Here is a 20,109-nt window from a genome sequence, read left to right on the forward strand (position 1 = left end):
GTAGAACAAGTGGATGCTACCTTAAAAGAAGCACTAACATCTTCGCTGTATTAGTGTGGTGAGAATTGCTCTTTCAAGAAGCATCTAGTAGTGGAAAAATACAGGATTTGTAATTGGTCTGAATTGACTAACTAAAAAACCCACAAGTCTATTTTTTTTCATGTACAGCAGTGTATGTAATTTAATTTGAATTAATTTGATATCAAACTCTGCCTAGACACAGGACCCCAGAGCTTCATGAGGGCTTTGGTAGCTGACAGCTTACTTACAGACCACTAAAGAGACCTGCAATTAGCAGGATACTTTGAGTTCTGACTGCATCTAAAAATGGAATTTGGGATTGCTCAACCACTTCTGGGATTAGGCTCTGGCTTGGTCTATCCTGACTTGTGCTGCTTGTCATATGGCTAAGCATTAAATTAATTTGCAGAGCAAATCAAATTCTGATGTGGGAGTAGAGCCTGGGTGTTCTCCAGACTTCAGTGGTGACTGATCTATTTGAGTAGAGAAAAGCAATTTTCTCCCTTTCTCATCACAAGGGTTTTTCAGCCATCAGAAGTGTACAAGACAAATAGATGAGGAAGGTAGAGAAAAGTATGTTGAGGGCTTTTGGTGTGGTTTGTTTTTTTATTTTCCTCTGTTTATTTACATGTCACCTGTGAGACCTGAATACTAGCCAAAACTCATACCAACAATCTTATGCAGCAAAATTATTTCTGAAGACATGAACTCCTTCTGATGCAAAAGAATCATCATTCTTATTACATTTTAATAAGAGCTTTGTTTCTTATTAAAATATTCCAAGAGTCTTTACCAGATAAATGTGGTGTTTTTTAAATGTAAAGAAGCAAAAGTATTTCTTTTGCTTTGTTGTGATTCAGGTTCTCAGATTTATTTGGGATATAAGCACCACAAAACAACCTATGGGAATGCTCACCTAGTCCCACTTTCCCCTTGTTTTCAGACATTTATTATCCTTGTAAAATGCAAAGGGCAAATTGATCTGATAGGGGAGAGTTTCTCAAAAGCATGCTGACTGGAGAGCAGCATACATTAGAAGGGGTCAGGCTGCATTTAGGAAGATAATCTGTCAGAAACTGGAGCCAAGTCATATTTATGGTGTCTGTGGGAGAGAAAGACAAATCAAAACTCAGGTCAAGAAAACTCAGATGAGTTGTGGCAGATGTGACCTCAAACCTGTATCATGTTTCAAAGCATGAAGTTGTATCTCAGTCAGACCATGTGAATGTGCTAGAAGAAGCTGAAGAGATTAACAAAGATGATCAAAGGAGGAGGGACTCCTTCTCTTAGAGTTCTCTTTAGGACTGCAGTATGAGGGCTTTGGTCTGTGCGGCTGTGCCAATAATTAGTTGGCTCTATCCATAGGAAACAACCTAGATGCTGAGCAGCAGAAACTTAGGATAAAATACTGCATAGTGAGAAGTGGGACTTCTAATCCAAGTGGGGTTTGTGCCAATGCAAATGTGTTGCAGGTGGTGGATGTATGGCTGATTTGAATTTCTCTGCATGGAACTGCGCTGTTTTGCAGAGACTCAACATCAGAATGTAAATTGTTAAAAAATCAAAGTCAGTTGAGATTCATAATGTGTAAGTGGTGGACTGGGGTGGGTAAAGAGATAGCAGCCTAACTACTTTTGTGAGTTAAATCTGCTAACAGATTTAGCTGTTAGCATATCTCACTTTACTCCAAAGCAGCCCACACAATGCAGTAAATAAATTCTGAAATTCTTGTACTAGAGCTAAGCTTTGTTATGATTGTGGGGTTTCTCTGTCATTAACTTTCTCCAAAATATATGGTCCCCTTGAGTTTTCACTTATTTCTTTGGAAGAAGGTTGTTTTTTTTCTACCCTCAGGCTTTACAAGTAAGTAAAAATGCAATAAATACACCATGAAGCCTGTAGGCTATGTTAACACTGAAACTCTTCTTGTCACAAATGCTATGGTATGATGAAAAATTCAAGAAAAAGATATGCTGAGGACTGTTCCCTGGTACCTGCTACCCCATAGCTGTGAGGGGTTGAGTACAAGAGGACATAGCCTTAAGCTGTGCCAGGGGAGGCTTGGGGTGGACAGCAGAAAGAATTTCTTCATAGAAAGGGTTGTCAGGCATTGAAATGGCTGCCCAGGGAGGTGGTGGAGTCATCATTCCCGGAGGTGTTCAGAAACAACTGGACATGACACTCAGTGCCATGGTCTAGATGAGAAGGTGGTTTCAGTCAAAAGTTGGACGCAATGATCTTGGCAGTGTTTTCCAACCTCAGTGATTCTGTGACTCTGTGATCATGTCAGACCTGCCACAGAAACATTCAGTGGCCTCATCAAGTTGACTACACAAGAATTGTAGTCCCTAGTCCATGGAACCCAAAACTCTCTTGACAAATGAGGCACATAAAAATAATGATTCATTTGAAACCCTCAGAACTCATTATGTAGCACAAACACTTCCTAGAAAGTTCTGTCAGTATTAGATATATAAGTCCATCCTCACAGGACTTTTTTGCCATGTTCTATCAGAAGATGCATTTCCCAAAGCATTTAATTTTGAATGAGTCTGATTTAGAGGCAGAGAATGTCTGAGTAGATGTTTGCTGATTACCTCTATTCTGATGGAGAAGGGAGCAAAAGGGAACTTTACAAATAAGAATGAATATGACTTCCTGGTAAATTCCAGCCAAAGACTGAATGGTTTAACCCCTGTAAGGTGCAGCTTCATATTTCTCTTTAAAAAACCTCCCAAATGTAACACAGTCTCAGGTATGAGACTCTTTTTGTGCAGAATGGTGGCAAAGAAGTAGTGCACAGAAGTTTAAGAAGTCAGTGAAGAGCTACAGAGAAAACTAAGAAAATAAGTGTTATTTAGGAAATGTCTGCTTGTTGAGAGGAGGAAAGAAATTGTGCTAGACTAGCTTGTCATTTTAGCCTAAATGGCTGTTCAGGAGACAATTCTAAAAGGCTTTGAAGAGACTTCAAATCAAGCCTCTGTTTTTTTTTCCTCCTAATTAGCCAGTCAGACCTAATCTTCCTGATACACCTGCACGTTAATGGCACCAGCAGAGAGCAGCTTGGGAGCAGGAGGATGCTCCTCAGCCCTTATCTCTGCATGCCAACCCTTTGCTACTGTGAACTGCAGGCTTTCAAGCGCAAGTTCTGTCACAGGACATTCCATAAATGGTGTGATAACAGGCACAAGATAGCGAGTGGACAGATATAAACAATCCTAAATTTAACTTTCTCTCCAAACCAACCCTTCTTTGCTATGGGAATACCAACAGTAGAACAGCATCAGCTAAATTTGCCTGAAGGATTTGTGGGTTTTCGCATTCGTGATTTGGCCTGCTGACAGTATGTCTATATAGTCTGCCTTCAAATTATCACCCAGAACTATAAATTACCCTTTTCCTGCAAAATAATAAGCTGAACATGGCTTTGAATGTTTTTTTTTAATCCCAAGTCTAATTTAGAAATATGCCCTTTTGCCAGGATACTCTCTACCTCACAATTCTTCTCTAATGAAAAATATGGTTCTGAGATCACAGGAAGGTGTAAATGTGTCTGATAAAAAGCTGTGGTAAAATGCAATGAATAACTATAATGCAATGAATAACTTTTGTAAAACTGAACAAAATTGGCCCATATGTTAAACTGGTACATAACTGATAATGCTTCTGATGTGTGTATTGCCAATTTTCCGATGTGACAGGGTTGTTATGTTTCCATTTTTGGTTTCTGAGTAATTGTGGGAAGCTTACTATGTAAATGAGCATGTACTGATACCCAAAAAGCCTTGTTTCCACTTGAGTTAGCAATAACATCAGTATGCAACAGTAAATTATAAACTATGCCTTTATCAATATGGCTAACTTTTTATATTGTTGAGAAGTCATATAAAGAGTTTATAAAAGGGTAGGCCAAGTTATTTACAAATACAGGAACATCTTGTAGCATGAAAAAAAAAAAAAAAAAGTTAAATTAAATCAGCCTAACTTTCATTTTAAGGAATCCCAAGCAGCGTGATGGCCTGGTCCCAGGTGCTGCCAGAGCTCTCCCTGCACAGCCCATAAGAAGAGACACGGTGGACTGTGTCGGTAACCTGCCATGTGATGGATGTGCCTGTGGCTGGGAGATGGTAGTGACAATCCAACACAGGTGGGAGTCACCCAGGGATAACGCAGCATCTGCTCTTCCCGAGCTGTGCGTCTGTAAGGACTACACACACCTGCACAGCACAGTTAGAACATGAAATCAATGAAGGCTCTTGTGAAATGCTGGGGTGGGTTTGAGGAGAAATGATTCAATGATAAGTAAATTAATTTTTCTTTCTCTTCAAAAGGATTTATAGAAACTTGACCCATTTCTGCCTTAAACTATGTAGATGCTTAGGCTCGAGTTTCCAAGATACTTAAAATTAGGTTGTCAAATGTCATTGGAATGACACGAAGTTAAATTATTCCGTTGGGAAGCAAGGCATATTGTCTCCATCCTGATACCCTTACTTCCAGGCCTCTAGTAATCACTTCCCCTTAGGATTCTTTCAGAGCCAGCGGTGGAGAAGTCCCTAGGCTGAGCAAGCAATTCCAAGAAAAAGGCAGTAAACAAAGAAGGTGTAAATTGTTACAATTTTGTTAAGTTTCTACTCTTTCTTCCTCCATGATGCATTTTGTGCAATGGCTACTCACCACTCAAGGTTGGAATGACTTTGAGCCACCAGTGGAATGGCTTTGAGCATAGGGGAATGATGTGAAAAATATTTAAAGACTATTCTTTCCAAACTCAAATGAAAGCTGAAAAGCTGATAATTCTCACAAAGGCCACAAAAAAATGTAATTTCTAGTGAATTAAAGTATTTTTGATTTTTGAATGCCAAAGTTGCTTTTGAAATACAGACCAATCTTCTGCAATAAAATATTGTTTTAAAAATATAATTACCTGATACAAAATATCAGATAATAAAATATATCAGGATATAAAATATCCTGAATGAAAATAAAATATCAGGATATAAAATATCCTTATCAAATATCATTAAACTTCTGTTCCAAAATGTTGAAATGAGACACTTGGATGTGTCAGAACACTTTCTCTAGTTTCCTGTTGGAAATTAATTACAGCAAAACAGATCTGATCTCCTGTGCTTGTTTCAAAAAAAATGTGCAGATGATGTATGGTTCTGGTAAATGATTCTGTTTAAGCCTATGAATATATCGAATAAATACAACAGAACTGAGCCTGGCATTGCTAATCTGTAGCTTCAAAAGTAGCTACATTTAATCATTATAGATAAATCAGAGTAATATAAACAACCTGTAGGTTACCTCTTCTCCTTCTTCAATATGATAATCCTTCCTTTCATTTGGCCCTCCAACAAACATCACATTTAATTGATAGCGATGCCTAGAAGAGAAAGTGACATTTTGAAGCTACTTCTGTTCATTATGTTCTTAATTTCATTTATTTTTTAAAATTCTTTTAGGACAGTGAGTCAATGCAACAATGTTGAGTGGAAAGCAACAGACAGTACAAGAACTCATAGACCTTGGATGCATCTCTCTGCTCTGGCACTGTCCTGTTGGGTGACCTGAGGCCAACTACCTCCCTCCTGGTGTTTCAATGCCTCCAGATATGAAAAGAGGACAACAATAGCTGCCAGCTGTGAAAAGAGCTTTGAATTGAAAAGATAAAGACTGTTACCTAAGAGACAGGAACTAGAAAAGAGGCTTTTCAACCTGAGCTGATTATGTAAAGGTGAAACTCTTAAAAGTTAAGAAAGGTAAAAACATACTTTCCCCCCCACCCCCCCCCCCACATTGGTGGAATTACCAGCAATACTGATGGTAAGAATTGCCAGGTAATTTCTGTTCTGCTTATACTGGTTTTGCTAAGCTGGAATAACATTACAATGGTTTCATTGTGGATGTGGCTATTTCAGAAAAGGAGATTCCAGGCCATTTCTTAACTCTGCCCCTCTTAAGAGCCCCAGTGAGCACTCCCCTCAGCTATCTCAAGGAGTGCCTATCACACCAATTACCTATCAGTCCATTCACATTAATAAAAAGGTAAGGTAGTAGTTTTTCCTTTGCTAAACAAACCCCTCAAAATCAGGGCCTGGTAGCTGTGAATCAAAATTTGTTTGCCTGCTGTTTGACAAGTGAACTGAGATGTATTAACCTCTGCTTTGCAATGAGGAGGTTCTGGGCATTAACATGGAACCAGCAGGGCCATGATCCCCTGAAACACAGGGAACAACAACGTGTCCCTGTGTCAGTACCTTGTAAGCCTTGAGAGAGGCTGCTCTGAGTAGTGGCACATACATATTCAATGTATCACTTATCACTTATTCTGTGCAGAGTATTTAAATGATAATGACCAACACAGTGGGGACTAGAAATGCAGACATAACAAGTAACAGTGACAAATTAGTTGGTCAAATAAAACCAAAGAATTAGAATTGACTGTTCTCTGCATAGGAAGCTGTATATTTTATAGCACTGGCCTTCATATCTGTATCATAAAATAAGGAACTGAAATCTGAATTGTTTGTACCACACCAATTTAATATTCATTTTCAACAGCACACTGTACTGCTTCTGCATTAATGAACACTTTAACTAAAGAAGGGCAGGATGACCCAAACAGCAGCAATACAGATAATAATTAATGAAATAAATGAAAATCAACACTAAAGAATAAATACGAGAAAGGCAATCTGTGAATACCTTGTAGTCTACTGTTAAGATGGATTAGTTTTTTTTAACAGATATTCAGTTTTGTTATTAGTTCACTAGGTAAGAGTGAAAATATTGCTATAAAACAATTACTGCTTGACTTCTTAATTTGGCAAATCTACGTTTGTTTACCCCATAGATTTACCTGGGCTTTATATAATAAACAGGCTATGGGTTAATCATTCAATGATTAACAAATGTATACTGACACCATCAGAAGATTCCAGCTATTAAATATGAGCAGGAACTCCAATAGGTAAGTTTGCCCACCTTGCTAAATAAAGTTATCTGGTTAATATAGTTGCTTTAAATATTGTTATATTTAACAATTATTTATTATTATGAAATATCATAACAAAGAAAAGTTTCAGTTAAGACTGCCAAAATGTAGTTAAGAGTACTGCAAAGGTTTCAGGGATGAGAAAATTACTTGACTGTACTATTATTAGAATGAGGACCTAATTAATGGACTATTAAGTTTTCCATAATCTTACATTTCTCATCTCATCCTCATAAAGAAAATGGTGCCAGAAGCTAACCCTTCAAAAACATTATAAAACTACAAAGAATCAGTGGGTCCATGACCACACTTAGTAGTCCTTTTGGTAAGCATCATATTTTGAACTCAGAAGAAGAGCTTTAGAAGTACCTGTAAAAATCAGCTGCGTCAAGGAGTTTGATTTTGCACTAATTGCTCATTGTTGAGGTTAAAAAGCATTTAAACTTACAAGACAGTGTCATTAAAATGAGCTGCAATTTAATTAGCTGTATCGTTTTCTTGACTTTGGTAAAACTCTGAATAGGCAGTAATTCAGGAATTGAGGTTTTGTGTTGCAATCCCAAATAGGTATTTAGAAATTGTGATCCTCTCAAATATATGGAACACAATGTCATAAAAGCCTGAAAGCTATAATAATTTTAGATACCAAAAGCCCTACTGATTTGCTGTGAGACCTAGTTTTAACTGTTAAGTCTCCCTTGAACCAAAGTAAGTTAAATTTTGAGGTGGTTGCCTTCCAATGAGGCTGTAAGACACAGTAAAAGATTACATTATACATCTCTACTCAGCACATAAAGGATCATGCCTTTGGAAAAATGTTGAAAATCTATTAGTTGCTTCCTGAAAAATCACCTAAAACCTTTTGGAATATCCTGAAAGCATTTATGTACCACCAGGTGCAGGTGGTGGTAGACTCAGAACCCATGCAGTAGATGGTTTTACTCTCCTACACAGGCTAAAGCCATGTTGGAAAAATAGATTTTATTTTAATCTGTGCAATTTTTGTCACAAAAAATATTTCTCATTTCACTGTAACTTCTTAAAATGTTTATGGGTAAAGGTTTGTGATAGATTCCACATTCCCGATTTACTCAAGGTTTACAGAGAACTACTAGTAAGCAGTACAGAACAGTGCAGTAAACACAAAGAAGTTTATCATACTAATAGGGAAGGACACACATGAATATTCCATATATATAAAATACTAAAATTTTTCCTGTTAACATTGGTAAGCTTCAGAAATGAATATGCTTCATAAAATGCTTCCTAAATCCATTTTGAAAATGAAAGAAATGGGGACACTTGTAGTGATTCAACTTTCAGAATTTTTCAGTTCTACACACAGCTGTAGTTTCAACATAGACACGGCAGTAAGGATGTACTCTTTGCCTTTTCTTTGTCTTGTAACTATTGCTTTGAAAAGTAACCCTTGCCCCTGTGAATCGAAATTAATATCACTGATACATTACTGCCCATTCAGCTTTTCCTTAGGGATAGCACTTAAAGGAAGAGCAAGAGGCATATTTTTGATATTTTTTTTTAATGACTAAAATTATAAAGATGGTTTTTTTAAATTAAAATAAAGAAAATGTTTTTTCATTTCTATATAAAACCTGGGTCTATGTCACTCCTTAGACAGAATACTTTCTAATGAAAGCTTTCTGCATACAGAGTTTTAGACAAAATATTTTCTCCTCAGCTTCACTGACAAAGAAATCCTCACTAATATTTTGAGACACATTGGAATTTGTTCACAAGCTTTGACACAGAGCATATGCATGGCGTACATACAGCTGCATAATGCCCACACTTTTTTTCCTTATACTGGCTGTCTCATTCAAAATACTGTACATGGAGCCTTCAGGCCCCCTACCCTCCTCCCTTGACAGATCTGGAAATGCACTGGAAATCTGATCCTCTGGTACTGCTGCCCTTCCTTTTTCCTTGTTTTTCAGTGATATATCCTTCTGATTTTGATTGTTCCTGCAGCTTTGGCTCCTCTGTGATGTTGGAATGATTCTCAGCAGCTTTAGCCACTTCAGGTTGTAATTTGGTTTTGGATGTGATACCATCTCCTCTGATTTCTAGAGGAGTTTGTTGTCACAGAGCCTGACACAAATTCTCTTAACTCAGTCTCCCTGCCTACAAGTGACTTTGAGTTGAGACAAGTATCTTGTATTCAAGTTGATCTTTGCAGATTCTGCTGAGTTATTGCAAATCAGATTTCACTCGCTTTCTGTTCTTTGGAACAGCACTCTGGCTGCAGCCTGAGAGGAACTATGATTCCTTATTAATCTTTACTATGTATGCATTGTTGCAGCTTCCTCTTATAGCTAGGAATGTTTGTGTATATAATAACTTGGTAAAAAAAAAATAAAAAAATCTTCATTTACTTACATAAGCTTATTGCAAACAGGTGGCAAAAAGGCAGTTTTGTTTTCTTCTATCCATTTTCTTACATTCACAAGAAGCTCCATGGTCCACCACCTATGAAACTTTTGCCCGAGATATCAGAATTTGCAGAGTGCTTTTTCTGTGAGCGGACTGCCTGTGATTCCAACCCCAGTGCTCAGAGGATTGGCTGGTAGGAGAGGTGTCTTCAGGCTTCAGTGTCAAAAGGGACAGGTTCATCAGCCAAAGGTTACTTCATAGGGAGCACTAATGCTCCAGCAGCTTGGCTAATAATTGACGAGTGTTTTAAAAATATCAATTTTTATTGGAGACTGGGTTTTGCCCACAGGGGGTTTCTTAATTCTCTTTACTACATCTACTGGAGTGTGAATGTTACCTCTACAAAAATGGCCAGTCAGAAAAAATGGGTAAGACTGGGGCATTCACTCCTTTCACGTCTAATACAGAAACCTCCCTTCAAAACTCGAAGGCTAAATGTTTGTTATATATTTATTCATTTGAAAATACTGGTATGTTCTTTTGCCAAGTAGCCAAAATACAGATGTCTCCTGCATTTGTAAGACCAAGAGTAGCTGTCCATAAATGCTCATCTTAATTTGATCTGCTCCGCAAATGTTATAGCGGGGCTTGTGAAGAGCTGACCCTGATTCTGTGATGCCCTTAGGGAAAGTGCAGCATACTGCCATCAAATTGTAAGGCAAATAAGAAACTGAGAAGAATCAGATTTTCCAGATCTTTATCAGTCTTTATTCCCTCACAAGTTGCTGTTCAAGATCTACACAGTTGCTATAGGACTGCTCACTCTGTTCCCTGCCACCCCCAATTTTTTAAAATAAATAAATCTATAAACAGACTCCAAACACATGAGATGAGTGGGTAAACAAAAAAAATCCCAAGACATTACAATATCTTAGCACTTTGCTCTTGACGTATCTCAGTCTTCTACTTTTATCTACACTGTGCTTAGTGGGTGAATGTGTATGGGTGTAAGGTGATAAAATGATCTGGTTAAAAGTGAGTAGTACGTTCTCCATGGCTTGCACATATGCGCAGTGCAGCTACAGGCCTGAAAATTCAGCATGATGAGCAGTACAAAACTGGGAGTTCTTTAACTCATTCTGTTGTAATTTTCCACCAGAAGAAAGCAACGGAGTGTGACTTTGAACTAATACTGTGCTTTTATCAAGTATTTGTAAGAGTGACTCTGTTTTACCTTTGTCTCTATCACTTCTTTGCAGTTTAGTTAAAACTCACTATGTAATTTATAAAACAGGAAAAAAATACATTCATTTTAGAATAAAAAGATCCACATGTGGATTACAGTTCCACTGTATTAATGCAATCACAATGGGACTAGCTGTAATTTCCTCTGAAATAAGCCCAAAGTAGTTATTGTTTCATTCAATTGCAAAACACCACCACCACATCACTTATTTAGCACATTAAATTTCTACCAACACAATGGCTGTGGTGAGATACCACCACACAGCAAACACATAGGGCCTGGTTTTGAACTTACTGACAGATACATTTTTGTACTTTTTGTTCTGTAGGCTGCTGGCAGTTCTGTTCTTAGCTGTGAAGGAAAGAGAGCTTCTATTTGAAATGCACTTTCATTTAATGGATTATAACCCAGATTGGCAGGACTGGAGAAGTGCAGACACTAGATAATGATCATGGTTTTGTAAAGCTCTGCCTCAACATTAGTAACTTGTATTGCAGAGCAGGACTCCATTTGTTGGGCAGGAAAGCCAAGAGAATCTCTAGAGTCACAGTAGGAAAAAACACAGATCCTGGAACTGACTGAGCCAATCTTTGTTCATCACAGTGTTAAAGTACCAGTTTTAACTGCAGGGCTTTTGTCCACAACCACTGCTCTAAGTCCTAGTCTCCACTTTTTCTCACCAGGCAGAATACAAGGTACTATTACCTGCAGAGAAACTTTCTCAGTTGCAGGCTCATAAATCCATTTGGGGCTGGTATGAGGTATGAAAACCTGACAGTTAAACCTATTCAGGGAGGAAATAAAGTTCACTTACAAAATTCACCATTAATATAAGGCTGAGGCTATTATCACAGGGTAGCGTTTTCTGCAACCTTCTGAAAATCAGTAGGTTTTGAAAAATGAAGTTAATTGCCACTTTATGCGTATAATAGTGGGGCTAAGAAATGCAGATAACTGCATGGTGTGAAAGGCTATGAAACTCTATTTCTGTGAAGGGTAAAGGAGAGGCAAAGAAAAGAACTCGTGTTGCAGTCTTTGCGACACCCGAGTAAGTCCATCTCATACACCTCAGGAACAGACTGGGGCCTGGATTTTTCTTGCTAGTCTGCTTCATGATGGCTCTTCGCATCCATCAAAGCCTGTTTCAGCACCTGGGGTTTCTGTTCTCCCTTTTGGCCCTGATCTTTCCTTTTATGCAAAGGTAAGGACTCGATGTGTAGCCTTTCGCTGCCAGAGGAGTGCAAGAGTACTGAAGCACAAAACTGTTACATGAAAATAATTCATTTATTGCATTAAGAGCACAGGAAGAAAGAGTTACTAGAAAAAGCTGCATTTTGGACAACACTTAACTCTATGTTTCTACCTCCCTCAATCACCAAACCCATTAGAGACGTAAGTTTAATCGCTTATGTCCAGCAAGAAAAATATGTTAACAAAAAAATACAAGTTAAATATTGACACTGGGCTACATACTTTTTAAACTACATTCTCCATACTACCTTTTTTCCCCCCACAGCTATCTTTGTGTGGTACAGACTATTTTGTTACCATAATGATGTTAAGGGTAACAAAGTCTGCTGCTGTTTTCTGGTATTTTCCATCATATAGGTACACCTATATGATGGAAAATTTCTCTCAAGAAATGAGCTGTCAGTTCTCTTCTCCAAGCCAGACACTTTCATCAAGCATCACATACGGCAGTTGCATGCTGCTTCACCGGTCCATGGTGTATGTCACAGAAGTATATTTTAGATAATGCCCACAGCAGTAATATCAACAGCAGAAAAACTTCCTTGGCAAGTGAGAAGCACCTCTTCTCCGTTCAGAGTGTCAGCTCATTTACCACGGGGATCCTGGGGGAAGAGAGGGAGTGCAGTCACACTTGGGTTTTAGTATCTGCTGATGACGATTATGTTTACCATCTTTTTGCCACATAAGGTAGGACAGATCTGACTGCAGAATAAATCCATGTTGGAGGTATACTTCTTTAACAACGCACGCGCAACGTTGAACAAGCACTTGTTTTAAGAGCGCCAGGCACCCCTCGTGTCGCACACAGCGGCGACGCTAGAGATACCAACATGTAGCTCCCTGCCAGGAACCGCGTCTTTTCCCTGCGGCCTGGTCCTGAGCATGACCAAGGGAGCATCATCACCCCACGGCTGCCCGTGAGCGAGAGCTGAACTTCGCTGACCCAGCGGCCCAAGCCTTTACCGAAGGCCGTCAGCAGGCTAGGTGCCGCACGACCCGCGGCCGGGCTCCGTCTGTCTCGTCCCCGGCGAACGGAACTGCGAGCACTGCTCCAGCCCGCGGCTGCCGGAGGGCGCTCAGGCCGCGCCGCTGCCGCCCGCCACCGGCCACGGCCGCCCCGCCCCGCCCGCAGCCCCTCCCGCCCGGCGGCGCAGGAGGCCGGGCTCTCCCGGCACCCCCGCGGCCTCCTGCCCGCCCACCCGGCGGGGAGGCTGGGCGGTAGGGCTTTGTCCGGGCCCCGCCGCCGCTCGCTTTTGTCCCTTGCTCGCGGGCGCCGCCTTCCCCGAGCAGTGCGGCGTCCACCAGCTCCGTCATGCCTTCTCCACGCCGCTAATGGGGTGTCGCGGCCCGGGCAGGGAGCCGGGGCGGCTTCGGACCGCCGCTCAGCGCGGGGTGCGGGCGGGAGTTCCCCTCTCTTCCCCCGCCTGGGCCGGGCGAGCCCTTGATAAACCGTTCGGGAGGAGAGAGTGTCAGGGCTCCAGTGGCGCAATCGGTTAGCGCGCGGTACTTATACAGCAGTACAGAGTCGAGCAATGCCGAGGTTGTGAGTTCGAGCCTCACCTGGAGCACACAGCTTTTTGGGAGAGAAAACGGGCTTTTTTTGGGACTCGGCGGCGCTCCGGACGGAGAAGGACAAAAGTGCGGAGAAAAATTATGCAGCCTTGGCGGCAGCGTGGGCCCGCTGGAGAGGGCACGCTGCGCCCGCGGAAGTGGCTCCGGGGAGCGCCGGTGCCTCCGTGCCGAGTGTTTGTGTGTGCCTACGGGGACAGGATTCACGGCACCCTGTCCCTGCACAGAAACAAATGTGTTCCTCCTCAGAGCTGCTTGTGAGTGAGAAATTGTAGGAAATAAAGGTTATTTTATACCGTGTTGTTTCATACGGAGTGCAAGTAAATGCTCGACTGGTGTAGTCACTGCAACTCAATGGTGAGAGCATCTCTGTTTTGCCTCCTTTGGTGGTGACAGTCTTTGTAAATGCTCATTGTCTGGGTAATGCTTAACAAATGCACACCGTGGGAAGGAAAGTACCTCAAATAATTTCTGATTTCACCACTCAAGAAAGGCAGCGGGGACATGGGGAAAGGGCAGCTGTGTAATGGAGAAGGTTGCAGGACACTTCCTGGATGTCTAGGCCCAGATCTTGTGAACTCCCCTCTACATTAACATCTAATCTGCTGCTTTCACCGTGCAATTTATACAAGAAAGTTAAAAGAGGCCCTTGAGATCATGCAGCCAGAGATGTCTCTGTTGCCCATAGCAGCCCTTTGTCTGTACTGCAGGCATTAACTCCTGGAAGTGCCATTTTAGGGCTCTTAATTATCCTTTCTTGTCTTTTAGTTACCACTTTGTCCCCTCTGAATTTTGCATTAACTTCACAGCTTTCAATGATGGAGTGATAATCCCTGAAGCAGGTGCCATAGTGTTATAAGAAAGTGTAAGTGGAGAAGAGACATCTGAAATGTATCAAAGGATTAATACAATTCATCTTTTGCTTGCAGTGAGTTTCATATTTTCTTCTTCATGCCAGGATATCCACATCCTAGTGCTGAGGACTGTACAGAGGAGTATTTGCACAAGTATTTGGAATACTAAAAAATGGAAGTGCTGTTTTTGTGTAACTGGGTAAAAAGAACCCAAGCCACAAATCATTAGAAAGGGAGAGGGACTCCATTCCTTGCACAGAGACCTTTTAAGAAACTGAGTGGGGCAGCACTACTTCCTTTGCTTCTTCCATGGTGGGTCTCCAGGAACAGACAGCAGCTCTTGCACCCTCCTGCCAAGGAGGAACTGCTAGTTTGACATTTGGGGTCTTTCTCTGGCCTGCTGGGCGAGTGATTATACAATTTTTGCCACATTCAGGGTGAGTGAAGCAGATCATTGCCTGCACAGCTGTTTTGCGACATGCCTTCAGGGTGGTGCAAGAGAGCAGCCAGGGCATGCAGTGGGACCATAAAGTGCTGTGACCTTCTCCACAGGATCTCCTTTTACTGATTTTTGCCTTCATTCTGGAAAAAAAGTAGAAAGAAACAATGGCTTTGTGAGGTGACTCGTGCATTTCTGCCCCTCCTGATGAGTAGACACCTGTGCCTGACACCTGAAGGGCAGCATGTTCCAAGACAGGCATTTTACACTGAAAATCATGCTAGATCAGGGCAATTTATGTAGATTGACTGGAAATCCCAAGAAAATGGGAATGTTGTTTATCTGATGGCTGTCTACGACATAAAGTGAACGGCTGCCAAGGCACGAGGCCTTCCCGTGGAGGCAGGGCTGAGAGGTGTGGTGAGCCCTGGGGCTGCTGGCTCTGGCGGGTCTCTTCCCACCCATCCCATGGCAGTGCTGTAGTGGGGCTGGCCCAGCCAGGAAGGGTGCCATGCTGGGGTGAGCTCAGTGCTTCCACCTCAGTCCCTTCCCCAGGGGCTGCTGTGGAAGGAGGTGAGCTGTGTGCCCCTGGGAGGGGATGAGAGTCGGACCTGGGCAGGTTTTCTCCAGGGCGTGAGGAGCTTCTTGTTGTGTGATGCTGAGCTGGGTTTCAGCATGGCTGCAGCATCTCTCATGGGGTGAAATGAGGAGGGCCTCAGCCTGTTGCTCGCATTAGCAAAATTTTCTTCAAAATTAGGTGTCTTACAAGCTTATGAGAACAAGTTAGTTTTTTATTACATTAAGTTGTTCTGTTATTAAGCATTTTAGTCCTGATTTGTTGGGTAATGCTCTAATGCTACTTGGCAGCAGCTTATGTATAAAAATGTGTATTTAGTTACATATAGCAGTACATGTAAGCATGAAGACACCTTCTCACCCTTATGGGAGAGTTCACAAAGTCTGTGTGTTGACACTAGCATATTTTCTGTATCTTCAGTGTAGCCACATGATATATTTGGAAAACACCTGTATGTGAGGGACACAAAGTGCCAGCTGCACTGTGATCTAGGGAGAGGAAATCCCACCTCTTCCCCAAACAGTAATGTAGTTCACCTGTGCCTCGTTTTCCTTTTGAAAGCCAGGTGCCAGAGCTTGTACTCCTTTCTTGAGCCACTGCCCAATGTTCATCATTGCCCTTGAGGGAGTAGCCAGGCGAGTCCTGGTGTCAGCTTGCTGTCACCTAGCAAGGGACTGTCATGGGCCCTGGATGCTCCTGGAAGTGCATTCAGGAAGAAAGACTTCCCTATGGTGAGTCTTCCAAGCTGCCTGGCTTATCTAGGGGCCTTGTCCTTTTTAGCCTCTGCCTCTCTGTTTCTATGTTTAATTGCCTGGTGTGGATGGCATGCCTGCAGGTGTGGATCTCCAAAGCTCCTCTGGAATTCTTCCAGGATCCTTTTTAAAAAGGTTCCTCTTCTTAAAATTTGTCTTGCTCTTTGTTTAATGTTGAGTCTGGACCATGAGTGTTCTACAGGCTTATTCTGGCTACTCTGAGTTCCCACTGACTGTAGAAGAAAAGAGCCTGCTTATAGATATAGGAAAACTTGATGTGTGCTGCTTATTGATGGAAGGAGAATTTTCAAAAAATTATCTTTTGCCTGATCTTGGGGGATTAATAATGATCAGGTTAGGGAGCAGGGTTTGTGTTTATCCCTGAATGATCTCGCTCAAACAGGGAGCTCCACTGCAATGGCAGATGTAGGATTAAGAAAGAAAGGCTTATACAGGGTAGGCCTTCCTGATGTTTATTTCTAAGAGTGGCAAATCTTGTCTCTGGCATGTTAGCACAGTTGTGATTGTGGGGTTCTGAAGTGTTTGCTTAAGTTACTTTAAATATAAAAGTCTGGAATTTTCCATAATAATGAGGTTTGCATATCCTAACAAATAACTATAAAAGCCTATGGTAAGGACTTAGCCTACTTAATTGTTATGAAATCAAAGTAATAAATATTTGGAGTCTTTGAAAATAATAAGAAGCCAATGTCTGCTCTTTATGGCTTTTCCCAATAGATGGCACTGTGGTCCCACAGAGCGAAAAGAGCAAACGCAAAACATTCCCAGACGTCCTAAAAATAGAAACCACTTGCTGAATCCTCTGTTGTGCACTGTAGGGAACAATAGGCCAAAATTTCAAAGGTTGCTTAGAAAACAAAGTCCTCTGGAGGTATAGATGTATTTTGATTTTGTTTTGGGTTCCACCATCACCTTTGTCCTTTGTATGTAACATCTTCAGGAGGTTTCTGAAATTAAAGTCTATTGGGCTGTTGTGTTTGGAGTAACAGAGGTGAATGGGGTGTATCATGTTTTTTAAGTCTCTATGAATTCAGTCCTGTGTCAAAGTTCCAGTGTAGCAGGCCTGACTTAGATTCTCTTAAGCAATTTTTTTTGGTGGAATAGCTGGCGTTAGAGGTTTTTATGCAGGGCTGCCTGAAGGTCCAGGTGGCTGCTTCCCACTGTGGAGAGGAGGCTGTGGAGGTATTGGGCTTAGAAACAGTAGGTGGGAGGAGAGGAATGAAGTGTAGGTGCTTGGAAACTGTGTGGACGAGCTCTTAAACCAAATAGAAACACTATGCTTTTGTGGAGAAAAGATAGGGTAGGGGTGGTGAGAAAAGGAAAACAAAAAATCAAGTGGAAGCCTCCTTGGAGAAGGGAAGGGCTGAGAGATGAGGGGGACAGTGGGGCTGAAGCAGGCTGATAGAAGGTGGAGAAGTGAGAAGAACTTGTAAGTGGAGTAGAAAAGCAAGCTCACAAAAAGAAAGACTTCATGCATTGCTCTCTGAAACTGGTAATAGGGATGCTACAAGGAGGGAACAAGAATAAAAGAGAACGGGTAGGGACACAAAGAAGGAGAAACGGGGGAGTCAGCTAGAAGAACATAGGTAAGGAAGTTCTTAAATTTTTTTTTTTAAAAATCCTCTTGTCTGGCTATAGCTACATGAGTGTGCTGCCTAGGGCAGTGAAAAACAAATGAGTAATTGTGTTAGCTAGTTAAGCCAAGCTAAGATGGAGTTGCTGGAGAAAGCAAATAGGCCTGTCTGTTTTGCTTGAGCAAACAGAGAGCTCAAGAGGCAGGTTTTTCTTCTCTGTGTGTTTTGAGTGGTTACTTTAGTGTGGCAATATAAGAGACCCCTTGGTCTCTCTAGGGTTTGAAGCTGGTGTTGTGAGGGTTAGAGAGCTCAGCTTTCTGGTTTTGAAAAGGAAGGAAATGGACAATCAGTCCTGGATTTGGTGCCCATTTAATTTTCTTGCTTGTGCTGAGTTTGCTGTGTTAGGCTCTGCTTTTAAGGTGGAAAAAGACTCTTGGTTTCTTCAAATAGTTTTGGTGCAGCCTAAATATTTGAAACCTTGGAGAAGTCTCAAAATACAGCAAAACAAACTAAACCAAACCCAGAGGAAGAACAAGCTGGGGAAGTGGCTGAAATGGAAGGGGGTAGTCAGAGAATCTGTAATTAAGAATTTTGGGGAAGGGATGCTCCCTTGAAGTAGGCATTTGAGCATGTATGGACTGCTTAATTCAGAGATCTTTATACATGGGTTAGCAGATTTATGGCAGTGTGAAGAAATACTTCTGGAAATTTAACTATATATATAATAAACTATATGTAGGAAGATTGTGGAAGAAGATAAAGCAATAATTTTAAAACCTGTCTTTTGAAAATACAGTGGAAAATTCATAAGAGGCAATTGTGCTGGAAGTCATGTGGCTGGATGGTATAACTTAGATGGTTTACCAGTTTTGTCAAGAGAAGCTGTCAGTCAATAAATACAAGCATTCAAAACCAGGGGGTCTCAGAGTCAGTTGACTTCACTGCTTGCATTTATTTTCCATTTATCCTACCCACTGAAATGGGGATGAGAATTGATTAACTATACATCTTAATTTTAAGCACCATTTATGTGCTGTGTAAAGGAGGATATACATCTGTCTTTAAGGAAAGACACATCACGCTTCTGCCAGCACACTTAAAAGCCATTTTATATTGAAAAGCCGTTAACAGTGCAAGTTTACGTAGCTTTGTCAGTGCTGGATTTGGGGATGCTTTTGAGGGTGTCTGTATTAAGTGCCTGGATCCAGGTTTGGGAAGTTAATCTCTTTCATGTTCTGGGACACTCTGCCCCTCTCTCTCTCCTCATCTTAATTCTGCCCCACCTTCCTCCTCACAGGAGGGATTCAACCTCAAAAGTGAAAGGGTTGCCTTGAAGCTGGCACTGATTTAGGGAAGGTGAGAAACACCCTTTCAGATGTTTCCCTCCCCATGTACATTCCCCATACTCCCAACTGCCTCCTGAGGGGTTTAACTCATCTCCCACTTTGGTCAAGTGCTCTAAGGGTTTTCCACTGCAACAGGAGCTCCAGCCCTATTGCTTTGTCTCAGTACGGCTGTGACTGTGCTCCTTGTAAATCCCTGGTGAGTAGCAGGAAGCGTTGCCCTTCCTGGGGTAGCTCAAGTGGCTGTGGGTGGTTGCAGTTTGGGCTGGCTCAGTGGCCAAAGCCCTTTGTTGCCCTGACACCTCAGTAGTGCTTGTTGCTGCTTGAGACTTGCAAAGTCAATTGAACTTGGTGGCTGTGTCCTATTGAGATCAGTGCCAGTAAAAGATGCTTACATTCAGACCTGTTGAGATTTGTAGGAGCTTGCATATGTATCATGTGTATTTAATGTTCTAATAGCTTTGAAAGTTTGACTCCTAATATTGAACTATTTGCAAGGCCTAAAGTAGCCTCCATACGTTTCAAATACTTCTGTGACAGATAGATTTATCTGATTGTGTCTGCCATTCTTACTGAGCTGTCCTGAACTTTCAGTGTAACCTAGCCCAAAAAATGCTAGTTTTTTTTATGATAAAGTAAATGCTTGGTTATGCTACTATTTCTCAATTTCTTAACACATAGTACCTTTGAAAATCCTTTTTTTTTTTTTTTTTTTTTCCAAAATTGAAGACTTTTTCTTGATTGTGTGTACTAGGAGTGCTATTGTGTATCTTTGTGTTTGAGGGCAAATATCTTTAAGAGAAAAATAGGGTAATTGTGTGTAATAACTATAGCCCTTTGACAGAATTCTTGTAACACTTGGAGAAATTTTTTAAACGGTTTAGCGATGCCTGCTTGATGTTGGTGTTTGCCCGATTCTAAGCATCTGGGTGTTGTAAAGCATATCTAGTAAACAGACCTCTTATTGCAAATGTAATGTATTTGAAGTGTTCTTGCAGGAATAATCTCTGTCATGTGAATACTTCCAAAAGTAGAGGCCAACCTGTCAATGAATCAAGACTGAAGTGA

General features: G+C 41.3%; 1 protein-coding gene, 1 long non-coding RNA gene and 1 other non-coding gene across 4 annotated transcripts in view; 2 read left to right on the forward strand and 1 right to left on the reverse strand.

Annotated features, from left to right (window-relative positions):
- Positions 1–9,652, reverse strand: part of HAAO (3-hydroxyanthranilate 3,4-dioxygenase) — a 33,285-nt gene extending 23,633 nt beyond the window's left edge. The window contains exons 1-2 of the mRNA XM_068185844.1: positions 9,422–9,652; positions 5,335–5,413 (exon numbers count right to left, since the gene is read on the reverse strand). Coding sequence (XP_068041945.1) covers positions 5,335–5,413; positions 9,422–9,501 — 159 coding nt within the window. The 5' untranslated portion in view covers positions 9,502–9,652. The remainder of the gene's footprint in view (positions 1–5,334; positions 5,414–9,421) is intronic.
- Positions 9,653–13,386: 3,734 nt separating this feature from the next.
- On the forward strand, positions 13,387–13,480 carry TRNAI-UAU (transfer RNA isoleucine (anticodon UAU)). The gene is made up of 2 exons: positions 13,387–13,424; positions 13,445–13,480. It is a non-coding gene; the product is annotated as a tRNA-Ile (tRNA).
- Positions 13,481–15,847: 2,367 nt separating this feature from the next.
- The window catches only part of LOC137471461 (uncharacterized), a 209,448-nt gene continuing 205,186 nt past the window's right edge, over positions 15,848–20,109 (forward strand). The window contains exons 1-2 of one of the 2 annotated variants that reach the window (XR_010997623.1): positions 15,848–15,956; positions 15,992–16,082. This is a non-coding gene — a long non-coding RNA (uncharacterized lncRNA). The remainder of the gene's footprint in view (positions 15,957–15,991; positions 16,083–20,109) is intronic. The other variant, XR_010997622.1, reaches the window with a different exon arrangement.

Source organism: Anomalospiza imberbis, chromosome 3 (assembly GCF_031753505.1).
Source record: "Anomalospiza imberbis isolate Cuckoo-Finch-1a 21T00152 chromosome 3, ASM3175350v1, whole genome shotgun sequence".
NCBI lineage: Eukaryota > Metazoa > Chordata > Aves > Passeriformes > Viduidae > Anomalospiza > Anomalospiza imberbis.